This window comes from Lingula anatina, chromosome 4 (assembly GCF_051362555.1).
Source record: "Lingula anatina isolate TDL-2025a chromosome 4, LinAna3.0, whole genome shotgun sequence".
In the NCBI taxonomy this organism is placed as follows: Eukaryota; Metazoa; Brachiopoda; class Lingulata; order Lingulida; family Lingulidae; genus Lingula; species Lingula anatina.
In genome coordinates, this window is record NC_141770.1 from 3,830,061 (window position 1) to 3,856,677 (window position 26,617).

The window sequence follows — 26,617 nt, forward strand, 5'->3', positions numbered from 1 at the left end:
ATAAAAAATCATGAACGACGGATAAAAAGGCGCTGTGTGGGCTTACATTGAACTTGCTGCAGAATTTCAGTATTGAATAAAAAATAAAACTCACCAGCGACTGTGTAGACATTGTCTCTTTGCTTTGTTTACTAAAACAATAAACAGGAATAATTATTGTATAAAAGAATTTCATTGGACGGTTCCTGTATTGTTTCCTTAACTTTAAACCAATCAGATTGACGCTTCGTTGAAGCTCTCGACCTTGGGTCTTTCTACTAAATATCGCAATATATATCACAGTGCCTGGTCCCTGGTCATATCTATTACGGTCCCAGAACTCTCTCCCTCCTCGCACGAGTTTCTTAGAAAGCAGGCGGTGAACCTGTTGCTGATACTGGCCGCAGTCCTTTACAAATCCTAAGTCTCACCTCTTGCATAGCGCCATCTATACTAAACAATTTTTATATGGCGTAGACTAGGCAAAGGGTGACGCTAAAAAGTCGGAATTTTCATCAAACGTTCTGCACACTGAGTTTCACCATACATCTGGACACTTTTCTCAGATGGTTTTGTTATAGATTCTATTGACAAACTTAATCGGTGAATTCAGGATGAGACATCTAAAGTGACGGATACATATGGTATCGACTGTGTCAGTTGTTCACTGTTCACATCACGATGCAATGTGCTGGTGAAGATTTTACAAAATGCTTCAGAATGTTGACGCTGCAGATTAAAAGTGTTTTTGCAGAACTGACACGATTGCAAGCCGTCATCTACTTCAACTTTTCCATTTTCTTTTCTTCTGAAATTACCCAATGGCTTATGAAGGTGAGATAATTAATTGGAGAGCTGACGTTATGCCTTCTAATATAATTTTTATTTTAAGTGGGCATTTTTCTTGTTTCTTTTGAGTCATCTGTCGAAATAGTAATATATGAACTTAACTATGAACAACTAAAACTTCCCATGGAGTGTCCACTTACGTGAACTAGCACTACCATCCCGAGTTTCAGAAAGCACCATAAACCCACCTCTTTATTATCATTACTGGTACAGTGTATGCTTCAGCTTTGACTTACAACAATACTTTTTTTGGTAAATTTCTTTTATAAGATATTTCTTTGCAGTTTATTGATGTAATAAACCTACTAAAATTTCATTATGTATTCTAATATTTTTGATCTTGAGGAAAAGCCTGATTATTGATTTTTTTTGTCTTTTCCAGTCCATCATCTGATTCCACACTACTACACTGTACAAGGAGGCACAGGACTATGCTGCCACAATGGAACACAATGACTCCAGAATACTACACTGTACTAGGAGGCACAGGACTATACTGCCACAATGGAACACAATGACCCCAGACTTCTACACTGTACTAGGAGACAGGACTATACTGCCACAATGGAACACAATGACTCCAGACTACTACACTGTACTAGGAGGCACAGGACTATACTGCCACAATGGAACACAATGACTCCAGACTACTACACTGTACAAGGAGACACAGGACTATACTGCCACAATGGAACACAATGACTCCAGACTACTACACTGTACTAGGAGGCACAGGACTATACTGCCACAATGGAACACAATGACCCCAGACTTCTACACTGTACTAGGAGACACAGGACCTACGACTATACTGCCACAATGGAACACAATGACTCCAGACTACTACACTGTACTAGGAGGCACAGGACTATACTGCCACAATGGAACACAATGACTCCAGACTACTACACTGTACTAGGAGGCACAGGACTATACATCCACAGTGGAACACAAGGACTCCAGACTACTACACTGTACTAGGAGACACAGGACTATACTGCCACAGTGGAACACAGTGTTTTTTGAATCTGTAATGCTGCTTAATCACAGCCTTTCAGCAAGTTCAGTGTAATGCCAGATATTTAGGTGAATTTGTGCTGTTAATGATGTAAGAATTTTAATGTAAATTACCCAGGTATTTTAATGCTTTGTCAAAGAAAGTGTAGGAACAGTTTTAAGACGCTTGAAAATAAAGTAGATTGTTTTAAAGATGTATTTTTTATTGTCTTCCTGTGGATCACACATGTCCTCCATATATGTTTGTATGTGGTAATATTGTTGCTGTGTCAACTTAACTTGGAAATATTACCACAGCAATGACTGTAGCAATGACAGTAATGAGGAAGGGTGTAGTAAGTATTGCTTAGAATAAAGATGGATATCAAAGAAATGGGTTGTCAGGTAGTGGGTTTCGACCTTACTGAAGCTATAAAGATTGCTTGTCAATTTAGTACGGTAAACTCAGGAATTTAGAGATGAGTAATGGGTGCATTTGACCAGAAAATACCAACTTCTTTGTTTGAAAACATGATATAAAATTATGTTCCAGCTTTAAGGTACAGATATTGGTCCATTTCTAAAACTGTTTCAAAGCTGATTCATATACTGCTATTGAAAAAGCTGTATGTAGTCACCTGTTATCAATTCCAGCATTCCCAACTTGTCCACATAGGGTGCCATTCACTCTCAGCAGGTTGGCTGTCATGGATCACATTTGCCATTGATAGCAAGAAGAAGTCTTGTATGGGTATATATTGTTTTCCAGATGACAGTTATAGGTAATTTGCAACCTCCTACACAAACAAACTCATAAAACAAACTCAACTCATTACATTTGCTGTTTTCTTTGATAGTGAATAATACATTGTAATATTGATTCGGAAATATTTCTTTTCAAATTGGTTAATTCTCTCTCTTCTGATTATCAATTTCCAATAAACTTGACACTTATAAAAAGACATAGACTACTGATCATCTTATCACAGATTTTCATTGTTGTTAAGCATCATTTCTACAGATTTCAGAAACACTGGACAAAATTTGTCAAAATTTTTAACGTTTAACTGTTTTGAGTCATGGAATTTGCCAGTGTTTTCTGTGTAATTTCCAGTTTTCTCAAATATATCATCAGAAGAAAATAGTTTTCCTTAGATACAGTCAACTGATCATCTTATCACAGATTTTTATTGTTGTTAAGCATCACTTGTAAAAAATTAAGAAATATTGGACAAGATTTGACAAAATTATTATCGTTTAACTATTTTATGTCATGGAATTTGCCCGTGTTTTTGAGTAATTTTCAGATTTCTCAAATATATCGTCCAAAGAAAATGCTTTTCATTAGACATGGTCAACTGATCAGCTTATCACAGATTTTAATTGTTGATAAGCATCATTTGTACAAATTTCAGAAATATTGGATTAGATTTGACAAAATTATTATCGATTAACTATTTTAAGTCATTGCATTTGCCAGTCTCAATGTTATTTTCAGCTTTTTCAGTTATATTGTTTTTTTTTCCAGAGTACCCTTACCATAAAAAGGCAGGCAGTGAAAGACAGCACCAAGAGCAGCACTATGTCTTATCCATGTGTACAATACATGATATGATTTAGGATATTGTCAAATATTGTGCTTACAGCAACCCATTCCAGAAACCCATTGTAAGGAGTAATCTGCATCTGGCATTGATAGTAAGGAGAAGTGTTGCATGGGTATATATTGTTTTCCAGATAACAGTTATAGGTAATTTGCAACCTTTTACACAAACAACCTCAAGTCATCACATTTGCTATTTTATTTTATATTCACATTGCAAAATTATTAACATTTAACTATTATAAGCCATGGAATTTGCCATTGTTTTCAGTGTAATTTTCAGTTTTTTCAAAGATATTGTCGCAAGAAGATACTTTTTATTAGACACAGTCATTTGATCAGCTTATCACAGATTTTTATTGTTGTAAAGCATCATTTGTATAATTTCCAGAAACGCTGTACAAGATTTGACAAAATTATTAACGTTTAACCATTTTAAGTCATGGAATTTGCCAGTCTTGTCAATGTAAATTTCAGTTTCCCCAAATACGTTGTCCCAAAAAACACTTTTCACTAGATACAGTCAACAGATCATCTAACTAGATTTTTATTGTTGTTAAGCATCATTTGTACAAATTTCAGAAACACTGTACAAGATTTGACAAAATTATTAACGTTTAACTATTTTAAGTCGTGGGATTTGTCAGTCTTTTCAATGTAAATTTCAGTTTCCCCAAATATATTGTCTCTAAAAGATACTTTTCATTAGACACAGTCATTTGATCAGCTTATCACCGATTTTTATTGTTGTTAAGCATCATTTGTACAATTTTCAGAAACACTGGACGAGATTTGACAAAATTATTAACGTTTAACTATTTTAAGTCCTGGGATTTGCCAGTCTTTTCAATGTAAATTTCAGTTTGCCCAAATACGTTGTCCCAAAAAACACTTTTCATTAGATACAGTCAACAGGTCATCTAATCACAGATTTTCATTGTTGGTAAGCATCATTTGTACAAATTTCAGAAATATTGGATTAGATTTAACAAAATTATTATCGTTTAACCATTTTTAGTCTTTGCATTTACCAGTCTTTTCAATGTAATTTTCAGTTTTTTCAGTTATATTGTTCTTTTTCCAGAGTACCCTTACCATGAAAAGGCAGGCAGTGAAAGACAGCATCAAGAGCAGCACTATGTCTTATGCATGTGTACAATACATGATATATGGCAAGATTTAGGACATTGTCAAATACTGTGATAGCAACAACCCATTCCAGAAACCCATTGTAAGGAGTAATCTGCATCTGACATTGATAGTAAGGAGAAGTCTTGTAAGGGTATATATTGTTTTCTAGACGACAGTTATAGTTATTTTTCAGCCTGCTACACAAACAAACTCAAATCATCACTTTAGCTGTTTTCTTTAAAAGTAGATAATACATTGCAATACTGAAATATTTCTTTCGGTTAATTCTCACTCTTCTGATTATCAATTTCCAATATACTTGACACTTACAAGAGACACAGATGCTTGATCAGCTTAACACAGATTTTCATTGTTGTTAAGCATCATTTGCACAAATTTCAGAAACACTGGACAAGATTTGACAAATATTAACGTTTAACTATTTTAAGTCCTGGGATTTGCCTGTCTTTTCAATGTAAATTTCAGTTTTCCCAAATATGTTGTCCCAAAAAACACTTTTCATTAGACACAGTCAACTGATCAGCATATCACAGATTTTTATTGTTGTTAAGCATCATTTGCACAAATTTCAGAAATAGTTGACAAGATGTTTTATAAGTCTGAATGGAGGAGTGTTTTTATACACTGTAAAATGTGACTATAATAAGTGAATGAAAATGTTTTGGGTCTTAACTTTTTGACTGCCACTAAAAACTGTTTTTAGATTGAGACACTGTATTTGTTTTGCTAATTTTTTTGATTCTGTATTTTAGGAGTAGATGAAGATGCTGAAGTAGTGTCTAACTAATGTGAACGCGACTATGTGAACACTGTCGCCAGTTTTTACTGTACATGTCACACAGGGTACACACTTAAAACTGACAGTGTTTACTGTACATGTCACACAGGGTACACACTTAGAACTGACAGTGTTTACTGTACATGTCACACAGGGTACACACTTAGAACTGACAGTGTTTACTGTACATGTCACACAGGGTACACACTTAGAACTGACAGTGTTTACTGTACATGTCACACAGGGTACACACTTAGAACTGACAGTGTTTACTGTACATGTCACACAGGGTACACACTTAGAACTGACAGTGTTTACTGTACATGTCACACAGGGTACACACTTAGAACTGACAGTGTTTACTGTACATGTCACACAGGGTACACACTTAGAACTGACAGTGTTTACTGTACATGTCACACAGGGTACACACTTAGAACTGACAGTGTTTACTGTACATGTCACACAGGGTACACACTTAGAACTGACAGTGTTTACTGTACATGTCACACAGGGTACACACTTAGAACTTCAGAAAGACTTTCAGGGGTACTTAGAACTACAGTGAGGATTTCCATTTGATATTATAATTGTGTATTTGGTTGTGACCACATTTATGGGCATACATGAGTGAGTGAGTTCAGAAAACACTATTAGGTAATTCTGATTAACTTAAATTTTTCTCATTTGAACATTTTGAAAAGTTGACAGTTTAAGAGATACTGTTCAGAAGAAAATTTTCTTCACATTGTAAAGTCATACATATGTGCAAAAATTTATTGTATGTCTCATAAAATCAAGTGCAAATTACATTTGATGCTGTTCTCAAATGCCATCCAGTAAGATATTGTTATTTCTGTTGCAGATATCAGTGAATGTGAAGAAACTCCCTGGGTGTGCAGCCAGTTGTATGAGAAGACTATGGGCTCTTTTCACTGGAAGTGTGTCCATGGCTACTTAGATACAGCTGATGGGTGGACCTGTAAAAGAAGAGACAGTAAGTAGCAGGGTTCTTTTTGTCTTGATGGTAGTTTTTGTTATAATAATAATAATAATAATAATAATAATAATAATAATCTTTATTGAGCACTAAAATGCATACATATTACATTTTACAGGCTCTCTACACTAGTCATAACAACTTAGCAACAATTATACAAATCTATACAGATACCTATTGAATGATTACTGGGAAGCAGCACAGAATAAAATGACTATTGCTATTGGTGGATGTGTCGTTTTTTCAAACTTTCAGTTATATATAGATATAATGTTCTCAAACACGATTCACTTTTTGGACTGAGCAGCCACTGAATTTTTTCATGATCTGTTTTCTGCTCAGGAGGTATCATTAATCTAATTCTTCTGTCCCTATGTTCTTCACATTTCAGTAAAAAGTGGATCTCCGTTTCAATTTCATTACAGTGGGGGCACTTGCGATTTTCAGTAGGGGTTTTAAGGGACGTATAGCGGCCACGTTCAATTTCTAATTCGTGGTCACTAATCCGCATTTTTGCAATAGTCTTCATTTCTGATGGGGTGACTTTCATTGACAGATACAGGTATTTTTCAGGGGTGTAAGTTTTTTTAAGTAATCTGTATGTCCTGAGTTTACTGTAGTTATCACTTTCCAGGTCTTTCCAAAATACGGTAGTTCCTCAATTTTATTGTTGATAGCATCTCTTAGGTTTTCAAAGTTATCTAGTGTTTGTGTATCAGTTTTATGGACCAGACCCCAACACTGTATAAATGTTCTTATTGATTCAGACCAACAGGGTCCTTTTTCTTTTTGCTCCTGTTCATAAATGTTTTGACCAATCTGTTGGAAGGTAGCTCTTTTAGTCTGGCGCTGTATCTCTGTGTCTGTTTTGCAATATCAGAATAGAGTGGAAATCTTCCAAATTCAGCTCTACAGGCATTGTTCATAGCATTTTTTCATACACCTAGTGCCCATTTGCACATTTTTAGATGTAGTTGTTCAAAAGGAAATTTATTTAGTTTTGTAAGTGACATTTGTTTTTCCTTGAATATTTCTTCAGACCAAACTTCACACCCATATAGTAAGATGGGCTTGATAGTTTTGTCAAAATGTTTTAAGTTGAGTGTGTGGGATGTTATCTTGTTTGAGGACAGGGCTGCTTTAAGAGCAAAAATTGCTTTTAGAGCCTTTTTCTTTAAATTTTCAATTGCTTTTTTCATTGAACCTGTATTTGTATTAAGGTTAAACCCAGATAATTGTACTCTTTTACTGATTCAGTGGCTATATTATTTATTGTAAATGTTGTTGCAGAGTCTAATTTTCCTTTTTTTATTGAATGTCATGATCTTGGACTTTTTTTCATTTATGTTTAGTTTCCACTTTTTACAGTAATCTTGCAGTGCCGTTAGTTTATTTTGTAGACCATCTTTAGATGCTGATATTAGGACAAGGTCGTCAGCATACAAGATGTGATTCAGTCCGTTAATTGCACTGGGCTGGTTACAAGAAAGGAAAGCCTCCTTGATGTCATCCATGTATAAATTAAAGAGAGTGGGACTATGATTATCCCCTTGGCGGATTCCTAATCTTGATAGAAATGGGGTAGTGTAACCTAAACCTACCGAGATGCCTAATCTGGTGTTACTATACATGCTTTTTATGACACAGTAGAATTTCCCCCTAATCCCAAGTTTAAGCAATTTCAGTAATAGTCCCTTGTGCCATACTGAATCAAAGCCTTTCCTCAGGTCAATGAAACAGGCATATAGCTTTTTGTTTTGATTGAGATACCTGTTGACTATTGATTTCAAAGTAAAGATATGATCTGTTGTTCTATAACCTGGCCTGAAGCCTGCTTGTTCTTCACTTAATTTGTTTTCATTGTTAATATGTTGGATGAGCCTGTGTGCTAAAACTGAATTAAATAATTTCCCTAAGCAACTAGTTATGCATAGGCCTCTATAGTTTTCAGGGTTCATATGTTCTCCTGATTTAAAAAGCGGGATTATAATTCCTAGGTTCCAAGATTCAGGGATTTCAGATGTATTTGGCACCATGTTAAATAGTTTTGTGAGCACAACTGCAAAATACTGTACTCCTGCTTTCAACATTTCATTTCTCACCTTGTCTTCCCCAGGTGATTTCCCATTTTTTAGATATTTAATGACATTTTTAACCTCTTTCACTGTAATAGGTTTGTCAAGTACTGCTTCACCTGGTAGGCTTTCATAAGATTTAATTTCATTATCTAAGGCATGGTCACCTTCAGAAGGGATCCCACACAAATGGTAGAAGTGGCTAAAGCATGTATCTGGTCTAATTAAGTTTTGCTGCTCTTTATCATGGTTTAGTTTTTTAAGGGTTTGCCAAAATGCCCTGGGTTTTTTTTCTTCAAGGTTTAACAGGTCATTTAAGAGTGCATTTTTGTGGTTATGTTTCTTTTCTTTAACTACTTGTTTATACTTTTTTGCAACTTCATGGTATGTGCATGAAATGATGTTATTTTTTGGGTTATTTTGAAGAAGTTTGCCTAGGTACTTCACATTTCGTTGTATTTCAGCACAAGTGCTGTCAAACCACAGCTGTTTTCTCATTCTATTAGGTCTTTTTTTAGGCTAATTTTCAGTTCGCTTCTTAATACGCAAGGATGATTTAGCAGCCTTTTCCAAGATGTCTGTAAGTGAGTTGCATGCATTGTGCACACCTTCTTTTGTAGCAGGGAAATTGGTAAGTTGCAGTGAGCAAATGTCATTCATCATTGTCTCATTTTCTAGGGCCTCTATGAACTTTTCACGTGAGTTTGACTCCCAAATGTAGCGGTCACTGAATCCCTTTACTTGCTGTGTTTGTGCAGACTGTTTGAAATCTTATTGTAATTTTACAGTTTGTTTTTCCAGTACTGTAGGTTACAACTCTAATGTCACCCTTTTGGATCAAGGGGTTATATTGACGACTAGTTAAGTCTCTCTCTATATATATATATCAGGCAGATCAGTTGGTCTTGGATCTTTCAAAAAGATGCAATTGTGAGCCTTATAGTTTTGAATCTGTTTCAAATATCCATTTCTGTCTTTATTCTGCTGTGATAAATGTATTTTGAAATACTCTATTTACTTGTTTTAAGTTAAGATATAATATATTCAGTTATTCTGCTTCGCATCTTTTAATAAATCTTAAATTAGAAAAATATTTGCTGAAATATATAATGATTATAGTAAGTAGTTATTAATATTAGTAATTTCAGTTCAGTTCTTTGTTCATAAAGTTTAATTATGTAACAGATATAGTTAATGGTTATGAACCACCTAATGTTTTTCCAGTTCAGTTATATGTATACAGTTTTACTTCAGCTTTTGCTGTATATCATCATTTATATCAAATTTATTTGTTTCCTTTCGAGTCCTGTGTGAACACTTTTCCATTGAAATACCAGGCTGATTCAACCTTTTCGTGTTTTTTACTTACTTAATAAGCTCAGCGTTTAGTGGTGTGAGGTGGTCGTACATGTAGAATGCATCTTTCAGTGTCCTTTTATTTCTGATTATTTCCACCTTTGACTCTTGGTTGACCATTCTGGCTATGACTGGGCATGCAGCACCATTTCGTCTGGGAATCGGATGTATGACCAGGATGTTAGCTGGGTTCACATTCACGTTTGCTCGCTCCTTGATGATCTTGCATAATTCAGATCTCAAGTCTTCTTTGGGGGATTCTGGCCAATCAAGGAACTTAATGATATTTTTCTGACTATACTGCTGATTAAAATTAGCCATTGATAAGGCTAGCTGGGCTTGTCTACAATAACTCTTCATCTTGTCATTCATTTTTCTCACTTCTGCTTCTTGTCTTACTAGTTTTTCAATCTTTTCTTTCAAAGGCACTCAACTTGGTCAGGTAGTCTTCAAGCTTTTTGCTGATCTCACCTTTCTCTGCCTTCCATTTGTTGTTCTTCTCTCTAGCTGTTTGTTCTTCGTCTGTGCGAAGGTGGTGTAGTTGTTGCTGTGTAGATTCATCTTTCTTGGAGCTTTTTAGAATTTTCGAGGGCTGTTCGTGTTTGTGTCAATTCTTTGTTCATCTTTTCAATCTTGGAGGCAAGCTTGTCTCTTTCCCTGGTGGTGATTTCAAGGTCTTTTTGGAGCAGTCTTATATAGTTTGAGATCAAAGTTTTTTTTCATAGTGCTGTGGAATTTGGTAAAAACATTGTTTTCAAAGTCACGTAGAGCTGACTTGCAAATATCTTTGGTTGAGTTAGGCCCTTCATCTTTGTGTTGAGGTGATATCGTCAGGGACCCTGAGGTGGTCATTTCAGACACAGTCTGGGAGTGCTGGTGGGTGGAATGTACAGTTACAGTCTGTGTTGCAATGTGCACAAAATTAGGCTTACTGCTTTCTTTTGTTGGCTGTGGGTGTTGACTGCCATGGTGTTGAATGAAGCCAGTGTTTGTGTGGCCATGTTGATATTGTTACATCTTTCTTGTTTATTTACATTTGACCTTCCATTGAGGGCTTTCTCAGTGTCAACTTTTACACAACAGATGCAAGTGAATTTCCTTGTTGATTGTGTAAGAATAGATAATTGGTATGCTGGCAGTTCAGTGTATTGGTAGTGTAACCACAATTTACAGACATTGCATTGTATCATGTGTTCATCTTCTTCCCTATTACAAAGAGAGCAAAGGTTAGATATTTCATCCATAGCGTTACTAGTAGGGTCTGCTACCCCATCATCTAAAGTTGAAGTGAACCTAATCCGGTCAGGTTTATGTGACCAGGTCATCGTAGGTCTGATCTAGGGAATCACATGACAGAGTACATAAATTAGGACTGTATTCGTGGAGGCTAACGTTGGTATCTTCATCCACAAACACTCGACCGTTGGTAATCTCGTAAGAGTCCAGATATAGTGCTGCATCCTGTAGTGAGTTAAAGCTTTTATGGCAGGCCCCAGCGAATTTGTTTGTACTTTGTTGCGCCATTGACCATTGCAGGAATATTCCTATATGTCTCTGCTACTGCATAGAATTTTTTATTATCCGACGGCATTGTGAACAACAAAGGTCGGCTAGGGTTCGAACAAAGACCAAGATGGCATAGTAATGGCCGTAAGCACGACGGGTAGCAAACACGTCAAATTTTACCTTCACACGTGGTGTAAACACAAAAGTTTTTGTACTCACATAGTCCAGAGGGTCTAATATATATACCATGCATATTATTGCTTCGTTTCCCCATCTACTCTCCTTAAACAGGAATTTAGAAGTACATTTCTAGAGATTTCCCTCCTTAGTGCTCGCGCATGCACATAATTTGTGTTAGGTATTCTGTGATTGGCTATTGCTCGTCTCTGTTAAATCACGTGGCCTTAACACACTTAGGGTTTTTTTGTTATCAGCTCTCTATTGATAAGGACCAATGATATTGCTTGAAATTGTCACACCCCCAACTGTTTCCATTCACTCCGATATAATTCCCTGGAGTGAGTTTGTTCAGAATATACTATTAGGTAATTCTGATTAACTCAATTTTCTTTGCATTTGAACATTTTGAAAAATTAAAAGAGATACTGTTCAGAGGCAAGTTTTCTTCACATCTAAAGTCATACATATGTGTGCCAGAATTCATTGGCCATCACATAAATCAAGTGCAAAATACATTTGATGCTTCATCAAATAGCATTCAGTAAGATATTTTTTATTTCTGTTGCAGATATCAATGAATGTGAAGAGACTCCCTGGGTGTGCAGCCAGTTGTGTGAGAATACTGTGGGCTCTTTCCACTATAAGTGTGTCCATGGCTACCTAGAGACAGCTGATGGGTGGACCTGCAAAAGAAGAGACAGTAAGTAGCAGGGTTTTTTTCTTGATGGTAGTTTTTGTTATTGTAATTTTACAGTTTGTTTTTTCAGTACTGAAGGTTACAACTCTAATCTTGCCCTTTTGAATCAAGGGGTTATATTGATGACTAGTTAAAGGTATAACAACTCTTTGTATGAGATCTATATTTCACAATGAATAGATTGTATAAACAACTCTTTTTAGAAAAAAAAACAATGACTAACTTTGTAGATATGTATTCATTCAGCATTGTTAAGTGTGGGAAAAATGTCATTTACCCCAAGAAAATTTATTGTTTTGGCCAAAGTGAACAGTTGTTATCCTTTTAACTTTCTATTTATATCAGGCAATAAATCAATTGGTCTTGGATCTTTTAAAAAGATGCAGTTGTAAGCCTTATAGTTTTGAATCAATTTCAAATATCCATTTTTGTATTAATTCTGTTGTGATAAATTTATTTTGAAATACTCTATTTACTTGTCTTTTAAGTGAAGTTATTCAGTTCTGCTTTCGTACGTCTTTTAATAAACCTTAAATTAGAAAAAATATTATTTTCAGATATTGAGCCTTTGATTTATATTACTAATTTAAAATATGTATGACATGTTAGGCATTTAATTCCAGATATATTTACTGGACAGACTGGGGTCATATCTTTTACATTGCTGGTGTGGGAGTGGACATCACCAACTGGTCATCTGTGATCACGGAGAAACTGGACTGGCCTAATTCCTTGACCACTGACTATGTCACCAGGAGGATGTGGTGGGCTGATGTACATCTGGATTACATTGAGTTAGTCTCATATTTTAGTTATAGATTTATTTTCTAGGATAATATCATGGAATACTCATTTTTTATGATTGGGAAAATGTGGCTAAATTAATATTTGTTTATATATGCTTAATATGCCTTCCCCCTTTTTTTTTCGATAAAATTGTATTATATTGTTTATAACATCTTCAATTGGGGAATGTAACCAAAATAATTTGGTATATGGTACTGTCACAGGTTATTACCTGCACCACAGCCAAGCAGGTCTGGAGGTTGTTAAGTTGATTTTCTTCTAATGGAGACAGTTCACTGCGGGTTTGGAGCTTTTCTTCTTCCATTTAATATATATTAAATAACATGAAATCTAAAATACATATGTTCATTAGATTTCAGGTATGCCAACCTTGATGGCAGCCACAGACAGCTAATTGGTCATATCAGAAGTCAGAATAGTCCACATATTTGCCATTGCTGTGTTTGAAGACTGGATATATTGGACTGACTGGAACCATCTGAGTATTGAAAAAGCTCACAAGTACACAGGCACTAACTAGACATCACTGGTCAACACAATCCACAGGCCCATGGACCTCAAGGTCATGCATCCTCTGCAACAGATACAAAGCACTGAAAAAAATATTTAGTTTACATTATTTTTTGCTAAGAAAAGACTATTTAGTCATGTATAAAAGTGAAAATATCTAATTTTGGGATGAAATATATTCATTATGTGAATTTTGATTTTATCATTTTATTTTTCAAGGATTTAACTGAAATAAGTGAAATTAAAAGAAATTAAAGTATTTTGTCCTGCCTCTCAGAATATAAGACATTGAGTGATTGCAATAGAATATTTCAATTTAGGTATGTCAGGACATCTGTGGATACCAAATTACACGGAAGCTATGAGAAACATGCCTCTTGATATATAATATGACCAAGAACTTTGTTGTTGTTATTATTTACATGTTTACCTATCCCACATTGTATTTTAGGTCCAAACCTCTGTGGAGACAACAACAGTGGCTGCTCTCACTTGTGCCTCATCACACCAGGGGGCGCTGGATTCAGGTGTGACTGTGTCCCGTAGTAAGTTTCTTTTAATGTTTTGTATCAAAGTAAATTAATCTTATGTCAGTCTTGGTTGTCAGTCTTTGACCGTCTTCTGACAGAAATAAATTAGATACCAGTCAATGTAAACTTGAAAATCTGACCGTCTTCCAGAAGACAGCCTAAATCTGCCCCAGATCATTAATGTTGTCTGCCTATTTCTGCAAAGAAGAAGGTAAGATTTCTCTCTCTCTCTTGCAAAGAATTTTAGGAAATACCATTAATATTATGTAAAGTAAAGTGTTACTTTCTATTTTTTTAACTAGTCTTACAAGAATGATTCTTAGGATTGACATACAGCTCATATTAGAAAACCAGCTCTATTGGATTATCATTTTCATTAAATTTATGCATTTTTTTGTGAAATTTTCATTTTTATGTATAGACACAGATGTGTCTGTACATATAGCCGTCATCTGCGTCTGTCGTCGTCGCCGTCGCCGTGCACTTTTACCGATAACACGATAAGTGGAAAACTGTTTTTTCTTTTGGCTTGAAACTTACAGAACTAATGAATATTCATAATACGCAGGTCAAGTTCGAAAATCAGCATGATCGGGTCACTAATAGGGAATTTATGCTGTTTTTTCACTTTTTTCAGCATAACTGAAGCACCGATAACACGATAAGTGGAAAACTGTTTTACTTTTTGGCTTGAAACTTACAGAACTGATGAATATTCATAATACGCAGGTCAAGTTCGAAAATCAGCGTGATTGGGTCATTTTTAGTGAATTTAGGCTATTTTTTCTCTTTTTTCAGCATAAATGCAGCACCGATAACATGATAAGTGGAAAACCATTTTGCTTTTTGGCTTGAAACTTACAGAACTGATAAATATTCATAATACGCAGGTCAAGTTCGAAAATCGGCATGATTGGGTCATTTTTTAGTGAATTTAGGCTATTTTTTCTCTTTTTTCAGCATATATACAGCACCAATAACACGATAACTGGAAAACTGTTTTGGCTTTTGGCTTGAAACTTACAGAACTGATAAATATTTATAATACGCAGGTCAAGTTCGAAAATCAGCATGATTGGGTGACTTGTAGGGAAGTTATGCTTTTTTTTAAAAACTTTTTTCAGCATATATGCAGCACCGATAACACGCTAAGTGGAAAACCGCTTTACTTTTTGGCTTCAAACTTACAAAACTGATGAAGATTCATAATCCACAGATCATGTTCGAAAATCATCATGATCAAGCCATTTTTAGGGGAGTTAAGCTATTTTTTCACTTTTTTCAACATATATGCAACACTGATAACACTATATAAGAAAAACAGATAGGCCAATTGTCATTATACTTACAGGAGTGGTCAATCTTACTAAAATGCAGGTTGAGTTGGAAAATCAGCATAATCTGGCCATTATTTTAGAAGTTATGCTGTTTTTTCACATTTCCTCAGATTCAATTCTTAAGCATGTTAACAGTCTCATTATTTAACTAATAAGATACGTAAAAGTGTTTGTTTGATATTTCCTGCATCTTTACAACATTGTTAGTTGATTATGTAAAAATGATGGTAAACTTGATATCGTGTATTGTGTAATAAAGTGTCAAAAATGGAAATAAACTCATATCATATCATATTGCAGTTTGTTAGATTCAATCATCAACTATGTTCAGAATCTCAGAATGGAGGAAATTGGACATTTAACACTGTTCTATTGATATTTTTCCCATCTCATCAATTTTCTTAGTTGGTCATATAAAAATGGAAGTATACTGTTTATTTTGTTTTGTTTAAAAAGTGTTAAAATGGAAATAAACCCATTTCAGAACAGTGCTGTCTTTTTTACAGTTTGGCATTTTTAAGATGTGACTTTGAAGTTCCATGAGCCTGCAGATCTTTGCTAGTCACATTTTCTGAATATCCATGATACTAATATTTTATGATTAAAAATTGATGGTCATTATACTGTTAAACATTATGAAATATTGCATCAAGATTCGAAGAAACCCACATTTTGGGCACTGCTCCCATGATGACCATTTAAAGAAAATCATGTCACTTACTGTTATCAAACTTACAGGAAAGAAATGTGGGTCTAAAATACAGCTTCAGTAGGCAATGCAGTCTGTTTGGTAATTTTTTCTGGCAGTTAAACAGTTTTTTGTGAAAATTTAATTTTTAACTTATTGGCATTTTCAAGGTGTGACTTTGAAGTTCCATGATTCTGACGACCTTTGCTTGTCATGTTTTCTGAAAGTCCATGTTACTAATATTCTATTAAATAAAAATTGATGGTCATATATGCTGTTAAGCATTATGTAATGTTGCTTCAAAATAGAAGAAAACACAATTTTTGGTGCTGCTGCCATGATGACCATGATGGGAAAACCGTGTTACTTATGACTGTCAAACCTTAAAAAAAGAAACACTGTACTAAAATGCAGCCTGAGTTGGAAAAGCAGTCTAATTGGCTTCTTTTTCTGGAAGTTATACATTTGAGTGAAATATTCATTAACTTTTTGGCATATTCATTGTGGGACTCGGAGCTCCCATGGACATGAAGCCGAATGGTAATCAAATTTTCTACGTGTCCATGCTATTTGTAATCAATAATCAAAAATTGGTGATAATTATTCTATAATTTATTATGCAATGTTACATCAAAATTTACAATAATCTTTTTGCACTGCTACTGCAAACATTATGAAAAGAAAACTGTGTTACTTATTATTATTCTTAACTTATGAGAATGATTTTTAGGATTGGCATGCAGTTAAAATTAGAAAGCTAGGTCAATTGGGTTATCGTTTATTATTGAATTTATGCAATTTTGTGTGAAATTTTCATTTTTTTATTCTGGCACTTTCTAAGTATAAACTTGAACTCTGATGGGCTTGAAGCCTTATGCTTTTACTTTGGTCGGTGTTACCTGCTGTGCATAATTAAAATATGATGTTGACTTTGCAGTTAAACATAATGTATCATTTCATCAGAATTGGTAGTCTCCTATTTTGTGCATTATTGTTTTGTGCTTTTCTTAAGATGTGACTTATGGGCCTGAAGGGTCTTTGAGAGGGTCAGTCTGTAAATTTCCCTTGGGTATCACTTAGCTAAGCTCTGAGTTATAAAGTAATTTGCCTAATTGATTATTAATAGGCCATTAAATGAGATTACATAAAGCACACTTGTTGATATCTCCCTGTAAACTCCCAAAGGTTAAGCTCTCTGCTAGATTAATAATGAGGAAGCAGTGATAATTATGGAGGTAAATTATGCAGGTAATATATATATATATATATATAATCAACAATTGCTGCCTGGGCAGAGGTCTGCACTCACAATTGGCAAAATGACCTATTTTGCATCATTATTTTCTATTTTTGTCTGTACATTTGACAGCTTTGCTGCCTTGTTCTCATTCTGGCACTTTCTAATTGTAAACTTGAACTTCGATGGGCCTGAAGCCTTATGCTTTTACTTTCATCAGTGTTACCATAATTAAAATTTGATGTTGACTGTGCAGTTAAACATAATGTATTATTGCATCAGAATTGTCAGTCTCCTGTTTTTGTGCATTATTGTTTTCTGCTTTTCTTAAGGTGTGACTTATGGGCCTGAAGACCTTTGATAGACAAATTTGTGTGGTCAGTCTTTAAATTCCCCTTGGGTATTCTCTAGGCCAAGTTTAGTGCTATAAACTCATTTGCCTAATTCAGTGGCCATTAAATGAGATTTCATAAAGCACACTTGTTGATATTTCCCTGTAACTCCCAAAGGTTAAGCTCTCTGCTAGATAACATAGTGGCCATAATAAGGAAGCAGTGAATAACAGCTTCATTAGATAATATTTTTGTTGTTTTCTTTTTAATTTTTTCTCCAACACTGGCATTTATAAGATGTGACTTTTAACTCACATCCACCTGAGGCTCTGCACATTTTCTGTATTTTCACATAAGCAGTTGTATTGGTATTCATGTCTTTATACACTATGTAATATTATCTTATGCACTGTCATCATTTTTCATATATTGGGACTTTCATCATGTGAATTTTAACTCTCATGGTGCTGAAACTGTAATCTTAATGAAGGGGTTGATTGAGACCATCTTCTGGGTCTCCTGGAAGACAGTCAGATTTTAAAGTTTATATTGATGGGTATCTATTTTTTCTGTTGGAAGACCATCAAAATGGAGGATGGATCAACAAAAATACTTTAGAATACTGTCAGAAAATATTTCTGGATCTGCTCCTGTTATTGACCATGTTACCTGTTGTGCATGATGAAAAATCAGTGTTGACTGACTGTGCTATTATAAGTATTATTTATTATTAATCAAAATTGACAAAATGACCTCTTTTGCATCTTTTTTTGTTTTTTGTTTTTTTTTTTTGTCTGTACATTTGACAGCTTTGCTGCCTTGTTTATTTATTATAAGTGAAAATCTTATATTTTTGGTAATCATATCAAATGGTTCCCCTGCATATTGAAATAGGTGTTGCTATGATTTCAGTATAAGCAAGGCCCTGCATTCCAGTGGTGGGGGCGAGTTCAGACTGGGGCACCTGCAGGAACGGTGGCTTTTCATGGAGGAAATGTTGTGGCCATCAGCACACCAGACTTTGTATAGGACAGAAAACGATTACAACACTGATGTTTTAGTTACTGATACAGATTTATGAGACCAAAGATTTTTTATTGAGCATTAAATTCTTGATGATCATCCAACAGATGTCAGGCAAAGATCAGGAAGGAATATATCTGGCCCAAAGCAAAATAGATGTTGGTGGTTGTGATGAAACTTTATTGTGAAGTATTATTTCAAACCCATATAAAATATATGTTCTTGTATGGGTGCAGTCTTTCAGCTCTGATGAAGAATTGGATTCCTGTTTACTAAATAATTCCAGGTAAAATGTTACGCTATTGAAAAGTCAGTCCTCCTGTTTGAATATTGTGTTTGTGCTGAAGTTGCAGTTTGCAGAAGCTTGAGCCCATATGCTTGCAAATAAAATATTCCTCAAAGAACTCTCATACCAATATTTGGTTTGTTTGTTGATAATTTAACAATAAGAAATCAGTTAACAGATTTTTAAAATCTTGATTAATCTGTAGGCTTTACAGATTGCAAGACGTAACCATGAGACTGTATTATTACATAGTAGTTAGCACATATATTAATGGACTGAATTAAAAGAAGTGCTAAGGCAAATACAACCAACAAAAAAGTTCCATGACAAGTATAATCTGACCCGTAATAATGATATTTTTGTTGTATTTAAAAATGTGAGGAAAATGATACAGCTTATTAATGTAACAGCGGAGTTGAAATGAAGAATCCAGATGAAAATCCAAAATAGCATTTTGCAGTTTGTTTTAATACATTATCCTAGAAATACATCTGTGTTGGCTTCCTTGGTGTACTCAACATTCCAAGAACTGTTGTCTTGGTTCAGAAAAGGGTAGAAGATCAATTTTAATTTTACAATATATAAGACATAATAATGCTTTTTCCTTCTGGCTTTAAACTGTATGTCATGTGACATTTGTATAGACGTCTTCAGATAGAAATTTTATTAATGTTGTACAAATATAAAAGCTTTAAGAAGGCTGGAAGAAAATTTGTCCCACACCATTGCAACATTCACTTAAATATGATTTTTATTTTCAGCCATGTCTGTACATTGCTGTCACTTATGCTATTTTCAATTCTTTGGCATGTTAACCGTCTTATTATTGAACTAATTACCTTCGCCAAGGAGGTTATGTTTTCACCCCTGTTTGTCTGTCATCCACATAACTCAAAAAGCCAATTTGGATGAAATTTTCAGGAACTGTCAGAATGGGCCAAAGAACAGATGAATAGTTTTTGGTGGTGATCAATAATCAATCAATAATCAAAAATAAAAAACTTAATCATTATAGAATGAAAATTTAGGGGTGAAACTGCATTGGGTGGAGACTTTGCTGACTTGGCAGAGGTCTGCGCTCTCTGAGTGCTTTTTTAGTTGCATATGTAAACATGTTCTTTTGACATTTTCTGCATCTTAACAATTTTGTTAGTTGTTTATATTAAAATGATGGTAAATCTAGAACGTTTATTGTGAAGTAAAGAATAAGAAATGGAAATAAAATTATATCAGTGTAGTTTGTCAGATTCGTTCCTTTACTGTTTTCAGATCAAGGAAATTAGATATTCAAAATTGTTGTATTGATGTATTTTTTATTTGTTTGAATAGAGGTCTGTCCATACTGTAATGCCATACTTGAAATTTTGTTAATTCTTTTGGAGGTGGTGCATTGTTCTTTATGTATGAAGATATATTGGTTTTCATTTTTAGATACTAGTGAAAGTCTTTTTGTTTTTGGTACATGCATGCCAATAGTATGTATGTTCTTCATTATTTTACTGTAATAAAGGATATTTTGGGGGAAAATATGTATGTTCAATTGTTTTTTTCTCTTTTTCTCCCTCTAATCTTTTCCCTTTCCCTTTAATTTTTATAAGAAAAACAAATCATTTTTATGAAAAAATGGAATAATATCAATAAGTAGATTTTCCAATTAAAAATGTACAAAGGTTAGACAAAATTCTAATTTCAAGAGGGGAATAGTGGTGCGATATATTTTTCAGAAACCTCTTTATCGGCCACTGCGTTACCGATATGCACGTTACCATATTGCGTGTAGATTGTTGTTGTTGTTGTTATTTACGTTGTGAGTTGTCTGTCGGCGCAACACTCAATAACTCCCTTTCCTTTAACTTGTTTGATTCCGTTATAATCTTTATCTGCAGTTAGTGAAAGTGTAAGTCATTTACTTTACAACATCAATTGAAAAGGCTACAAGTTGCCTTAAAATTTTCCATGTGATCCTCTATGAAGAGGAAATGTAGTGGCCAACAAGATTTTTAACTCTGAATTTTTTTTTACTTCTGAATATTTTGACTGTTATGCGCATTATTTTTTTCGCTCGGCTTTCTCCTTTATATTCGCTTAAAAAGAGAGAGAGAGGGGGTATTCTAATTAAATTCATTTTTGTCGAACACAAATAAACAGAAATGCTGTCAAAATTTTAATGTTTTGCCGATATCCATTTTCAATCACAGTTTTTTACCTATATCAAATAATTATGACGAATTGTCGCGTGTGATTTTCGCCCAAAAGCCGTGACGTCTGCAGCACATCTCTGAGGCGCGTTTACTAATTATTTTTCACACGTGGAATGATTGTGTTAGTGCAGAAAATTTCTTTCTCACCAGATGACAACTGAAAACTTTGATAATATTTTTTGAACCACCATTAAGATCATCAAGGCCATCAGGATCACCATTACAAATCTCTGAACATCACTTCCGGCCAGTCTTATATTACTTCAAGGAACCTAATTTGCATATAAGAAAAAAATGCATTTTTTTCTGATTTAGGCTTGTCTCCAATTTTTTCATTATTTTCAAATAGCAATGTCATCTTTTGCTCACAAATCTGGACACCTTTATTCCAAATGCACTGTTTGTAAATTATGTAATTAGAAATAATTTTTATATCACAGACGTGTATCACGATTTCACTCCACAGCCATAAAACTCGTTGATAGCTGCATGGGTATAAAAGTAGGTCAATTGCCTGTATAAAATTGCCATACGATTATTGATTTTTTAGTGTGGACCGTTTTATGGGGGAGACACAAGTGGGAGATGTATCAAGATACCAGCAAAATATTTTGGTTGCATGCGGGTACTGAAAGTCAGAGTATTTTGCAAACTTTGAGAGAAAAGAGTAAAACTAGCCCACATCTCCAGCTTCATCATGTAGAACTTTATAGATGCCACGGTCCCTCTATATTTCATCTGACTCTCCCTAAAATTTTTCGGACCGCGTTAACTGTTCAATTCCCGGGAACCGCGAAGCATCCAGCGTGGTAGCAGACGCTAAGCTCTGCAGACGGCACATTGCATTCACAAGAGGGGGTCAAGGTTTCCTAGGGAAATGCTGTATTTTATTACATCTGAGGAATTACGTGATAAAGGAAAGATATTTTTACATATTTGAATTTATATTGACTAAGTGCAATGAGAGACACCGATTCACTGTATTTCTTCTCAAAATTGACAGGATAAAAAAAAGAGCAAAAGGAGATTACCTATCTCCCCTATGAATCCTTACATGGCATATCCTATCCGTGAACTTTTGATCTACTTTAGTTTTCACACACCTACACACGCTGAGTTTGTATGGTATCAGTAGAAATGGGGCGTATTGGTGGGATGGGGGGGGGGGGGGATTCTAATGTGACTTTTCATGTTCAAGAAGATATGGTTGTTCTATTTTGATAATGCTACATGTATAACATATTTGGGTTAATGAACAATATTACATCTGTTGTTTTATACGTATTTTTATGTAAAATAAAACATTTTATTTTAAAAGATACTGAATTGAGAGCGTTGGCAACGGGGAAGAGCAGTTTTGTATCCAAACCCACAGGTGTTGATTATGCTGGTCTGCACATTCCGCGCTTTATTGTAATTTTGTTCTGATTCGTTTATTTTATGATGATTTACTTAGGACAAATAGTGAACCGATGTACAACTTCAATGATTGAATTTGGCTCTCCCCCTCTTCGACGATGAGCCTGTGCGTGTGTGTGTGCGTGTGAGTGTGTGTGTGTGCGCGCGCGTGTGTGTTTAGTGTATGTGTAGAGGAGAGTGTATGTCGTTTTCACGTAGTCCTGCCATACATTGACAGTACCGACATTATTTTTAAAAATTAATTGTAGCTTAACTCGTACGTCAAGGGTGTGTATATTCTATTTTCATTTCCATTTGCTTGAAGCTGTATTTGTTGTTCAGGTTCCATTTTTAATTTAAAATTATTTTGCCTTTGTTCTTTTCATTAATTTTTCTTGTATTCTTGAAAAGTAATTTTTTTATTTTTAGGTAATAATTACTTTAATTGTTATAGATAGAGTCATCCAGATTTGTTCATGATTCTTTTTTATTTATTTATTTATTTTAATGCGTTTATTAACTCAAATAAAAAAAAGAAAATATACATATATAATGAAATATTTAAACAGATAAAAATTAAATGCACATAGTAGGGCCTACTGGTGATAATTTCGGTAATTAAATACTGATAAATAAAAAAGAACATAAATATATAGAAATACTTTCACTCACTCATCCATCCATACATACTACACGTATACATGCTTGTTGTGTGCTACATATCGGCAACTATAACGTACTAGAGGTGGACATTTTAACACGTTATGGTAATGGAATGCGTTTCCATTTTGTATTAAACCAATCTTCTTTACCTGTCTTTATAGCAATGTATTTTACTATTTTCTTCTTCTGACTGAGAAAATGCAGAAACAGTTCAAAATCATAGACTGATGGATTTTCTGAATTTTTGTTTATAAACTGTTTAGCCACAATAATAGAGAAATTTAAAGCTTTTGCGCAGTGGTCGCTAGACAAACAGCCGTACATTATAGTTTTTTCATTTTTTCTAAAGTGAATGGTATTATTCGGAGTGTTTATTATAACGTAATCTTCAAGACGTTAACCTTTATCACGCACTTCTAACTTCGTGTCCCTTTTCCATGCATCATACGTCACGCATCCCTGTAGTTTGCTTGTTTATTCTTGTTTTGGTACCTGAAGAAGGTTCACAAGCAAAAGCTCAGGCATTTTTTCACCTTTCAGAGTTAATCTTTACAGATGCGTTTTCAATATATTTTTTCGTAAAAATACGGAAGATGCTGTCGAATGAAAATCTGCAGTTTTTTTATCAGTCATAACAGTTAATTATCATAAAAGAGGTTTGTTATCTGATTCTGGTCCGAGGATCAACTGGTTGTGAATTCGGCCAGAGACAACCGGAGAGAGAGAGAGAGAGAGAGAGAGAGAGAGAGTACACTCTACCTGAGTCACAGATAGAGTTTTCACTAGATATTCATAGATAGGCCTATGTATAAAATGTAAGGATGTGTTTAATAATTTTTGAAGAAAGATTCCTGTTTATGATTTGAGCGCAAAGGACGATTGCGTTTGTTACGTTCAGTAAAAGCAGTATTGACGACAGCTACCATCTGAGTCCTCAAGGGGGTTGAACTCCCAACACGGTCGGAGGTACGTTGTGTAGATGAATAATAACAACATATGGTCTCTCTCGCTCTTTCTTTGGTTAGTCTTTCGATTCACACGAAAATCGTTGCATAAGTTAGCTAAGCACATGTGCTAATCATATTTAAAACACAAAATGCAGACTCATTTTTAGACCTTCGTTACTGTCGCTTGCAACACCATCTCACATTTGCCTATAAGTTTATTTTCAATAAAGTAGATAAATAAGGTACTTGTTTGGAAGCAAGTCTAACGTCTCAGAAAATGTCTAGAATGTTTATCTTAAATAATACAATGAATGACTTGCAGCTACTTTTAAAAGCCGAAAAATCCTTCGTGGCGTATTTTTGCTCCAGATCATTAATTTTAGTTGCTTTAATGTTTTGAAATATTTTAGTCATTAATAAAATCTTCATTTTAGTTAAGACAAGGACTGAAGGCCCCGTTGGGCGTTTTCCTTTCCCGTAACAGCCACTTATCATTCTCCGAGATGTGAAGCACCCCATTCCTGTGAATCGTGAATTGCGGGTTTCTATCCCTATAGTGGAACGAAGTTATTATACTCGGTGATATTTATTTTCAGCTCGCCAGACTAGCATTTTCAATGAGATATGAATAAAGTTTATAATTAATTTATGTGATTTGTGATTTGATGATTTTATTTTCCTTTGGCCTGAACTGTGATCACTACCCCCCCCCCCTTTCCTTCCCAGCGTGCCCTCTTGATTAGCTAGACCTACATATGTCCAAGGCTAGACGATATGTTAATAGAACCAAGGAGTTATAACTCCTTGATAGAACACAGTCAGATGTTTTACACGAAACACGACATTCTCTTAGAAAGCCATTTGCAAAACCTTCGTTACCAGGCATTGAGAAAATATACTTGGGATTGAGGAAAAAATTGAGACCTTTTGAAAAAAAATTAACGGGCATCTAATATAGGCTTCCCTAATCCTACTAGCACAGTCTCTGGCGCTGTCTATAAAAGTAAAGTACAGGTGTTAGTAACTTTGCAGGATATTTAAGCAAAAATTGACTTTATAATATTTTCAAGTATGTTTATTATACTTTTAATGCTAATTAAATGTGAAGCTCCTTAAATGCTCCATTTGCGTTGTGTTGCTGACATCTAGCAAAAGTTGAAGTAAAAAGAAAATATATAAAAATAACAATAAAAAAGAACTTAAAATTACCTTTTTGTAAAAATATATTCTCAATCAATAATATCACATCTAAACGAAAAATCAAAAGATATAATAACTTGGACGCAGAGTAAAACTGCGGCGCGCTTCATGTGACCGGATGTACCGAGATGTGACCCAGTATTCACTGCGGGTTTTCGTTGACCTACTTAGTCGGGCTTAGTTCGGCGGAGCGGGAACATTTTACACGTTATGAAATAACGCTATACCAAGGACAAGATATATTTATGAGTTACCATTAAAGTCCCAAGTGAAGCAGTAGGACATTCCACGATTCCAGCATCCTTTTAAATGCATGCAAAGACTTTCTTGATGACAAAAGGGTGAGTACTTTGTTGCAGTGATCTGGTACCGGAAGTCTTGGGGTTGAAAGCGACAGTTGGGCGGGGCTTTTGAGAGAGAGGAGAGAGAACACTAGTGGGCTAGATTTGGTCTTAAAGTGCAATTTAAAGTCATAATAACTCTTCATTTTGGCCAAAAATTGGATTTTCCTGGAGTAAACGGCAATTTTCCCGTACTTACCAATGGTCAGCGACCCCATTCCTGCATTCAAAGTTAATCCAGGGTTTTTTTCCTAAACGTACGGTTTTTTGTTAAAATCTCTTAAGAGATTTTAACTGACGGAGCTCTCTCTGACATCGCATAGTCACTGTTGACCTACTTAAAACCGCGGGAAAAGCAGACAACAACAACACTATATAAGATTCATGAGATATATTCGTCTTTTTGTTAAAAATACATTAATATCCACAATGTGTGCCATTCTGGGCTTTTCGTTATCCGACGCACTGTACAAAAACTCGCAACTTACGTCTGCGTCCGCATTAATGCGTTTGGCGCCATATGTTATTTTGGTCTCGAATGAACGCGAGAATCCGCGTGACACCATTACGTCATTAGCAACGAATGCCTTGATGAAAGCATCGAAAGCCCTATTGACAAGCACAGATTTTAGTTTTACTGCAATAACGGCCGTTTTAGTGGTAAAATACAATAGAATATATTTCCATGCGTTGTTTACAATGTATTTCATGCAGAATTTTGAATCTCAAAGGAAGAGTTATTATTGCTTTAAGTTCACAAGTGATCTTACACGATCTTAATCATTACAGCAGTAGTCTTAAAATGGACTGAATCTGCTTTTAAGATCAAAAATGATCTAACATCTACTTAAGTGGTCAAGCAGTTTCCTCCCCTCACAATGGGGGATACCTCCCCTCACAATAGAGGACACCTCTGCTCACAATAGGAGAATGTGTAAGGGGAGAC

General features: G+C 34.8%; 2 protein-coding genes and 1 long non-coding RNA gene across 4 annotated transcripts in view; all 3 read left to right on the top strand.

Annotated features, from left to right (window-relative positions):
• The window catches only part of LOC106164374 (uncharacterized), a 629,853-nt gene that overhangs the window by 324,901 nt on the left and 278,335 nt on the right, over positions 1 to 26,617 (top strand). The window lies entirely within an intron of this gene.
• Positions 293 to 2,037, top strand: LOC147762087 (uncharacterized). The gene is made up of 2 exons (XR_015334216.1): positions 293 to 813; positions 1,211 to 2,037. It is a non-coding gene; the product is annotated as an uncharacterized LOC147762087 (long non-coding RNA).
• Positions 12,047 to 14,027, top strand: LOC147762088 (vitellogenin receptor-like). Its single transcript, XM_087012332.1, has 3 exons — positions 12,047 to 12,174; positions 12,781 to 12,965; positions 13,331 to 14,027. The coding sequence occupies exons 1-3, from the start codon at positions 12,148 to 12,150 to the stop codon at positions 13,350 to 13,352; spliced, it is 234 nt and encodes a 77-aa protein (XP_086868458.1). The 5' UTR covers positions 12,047 to 12,147; the 3' UTR covers positions 13,353 to 14,027.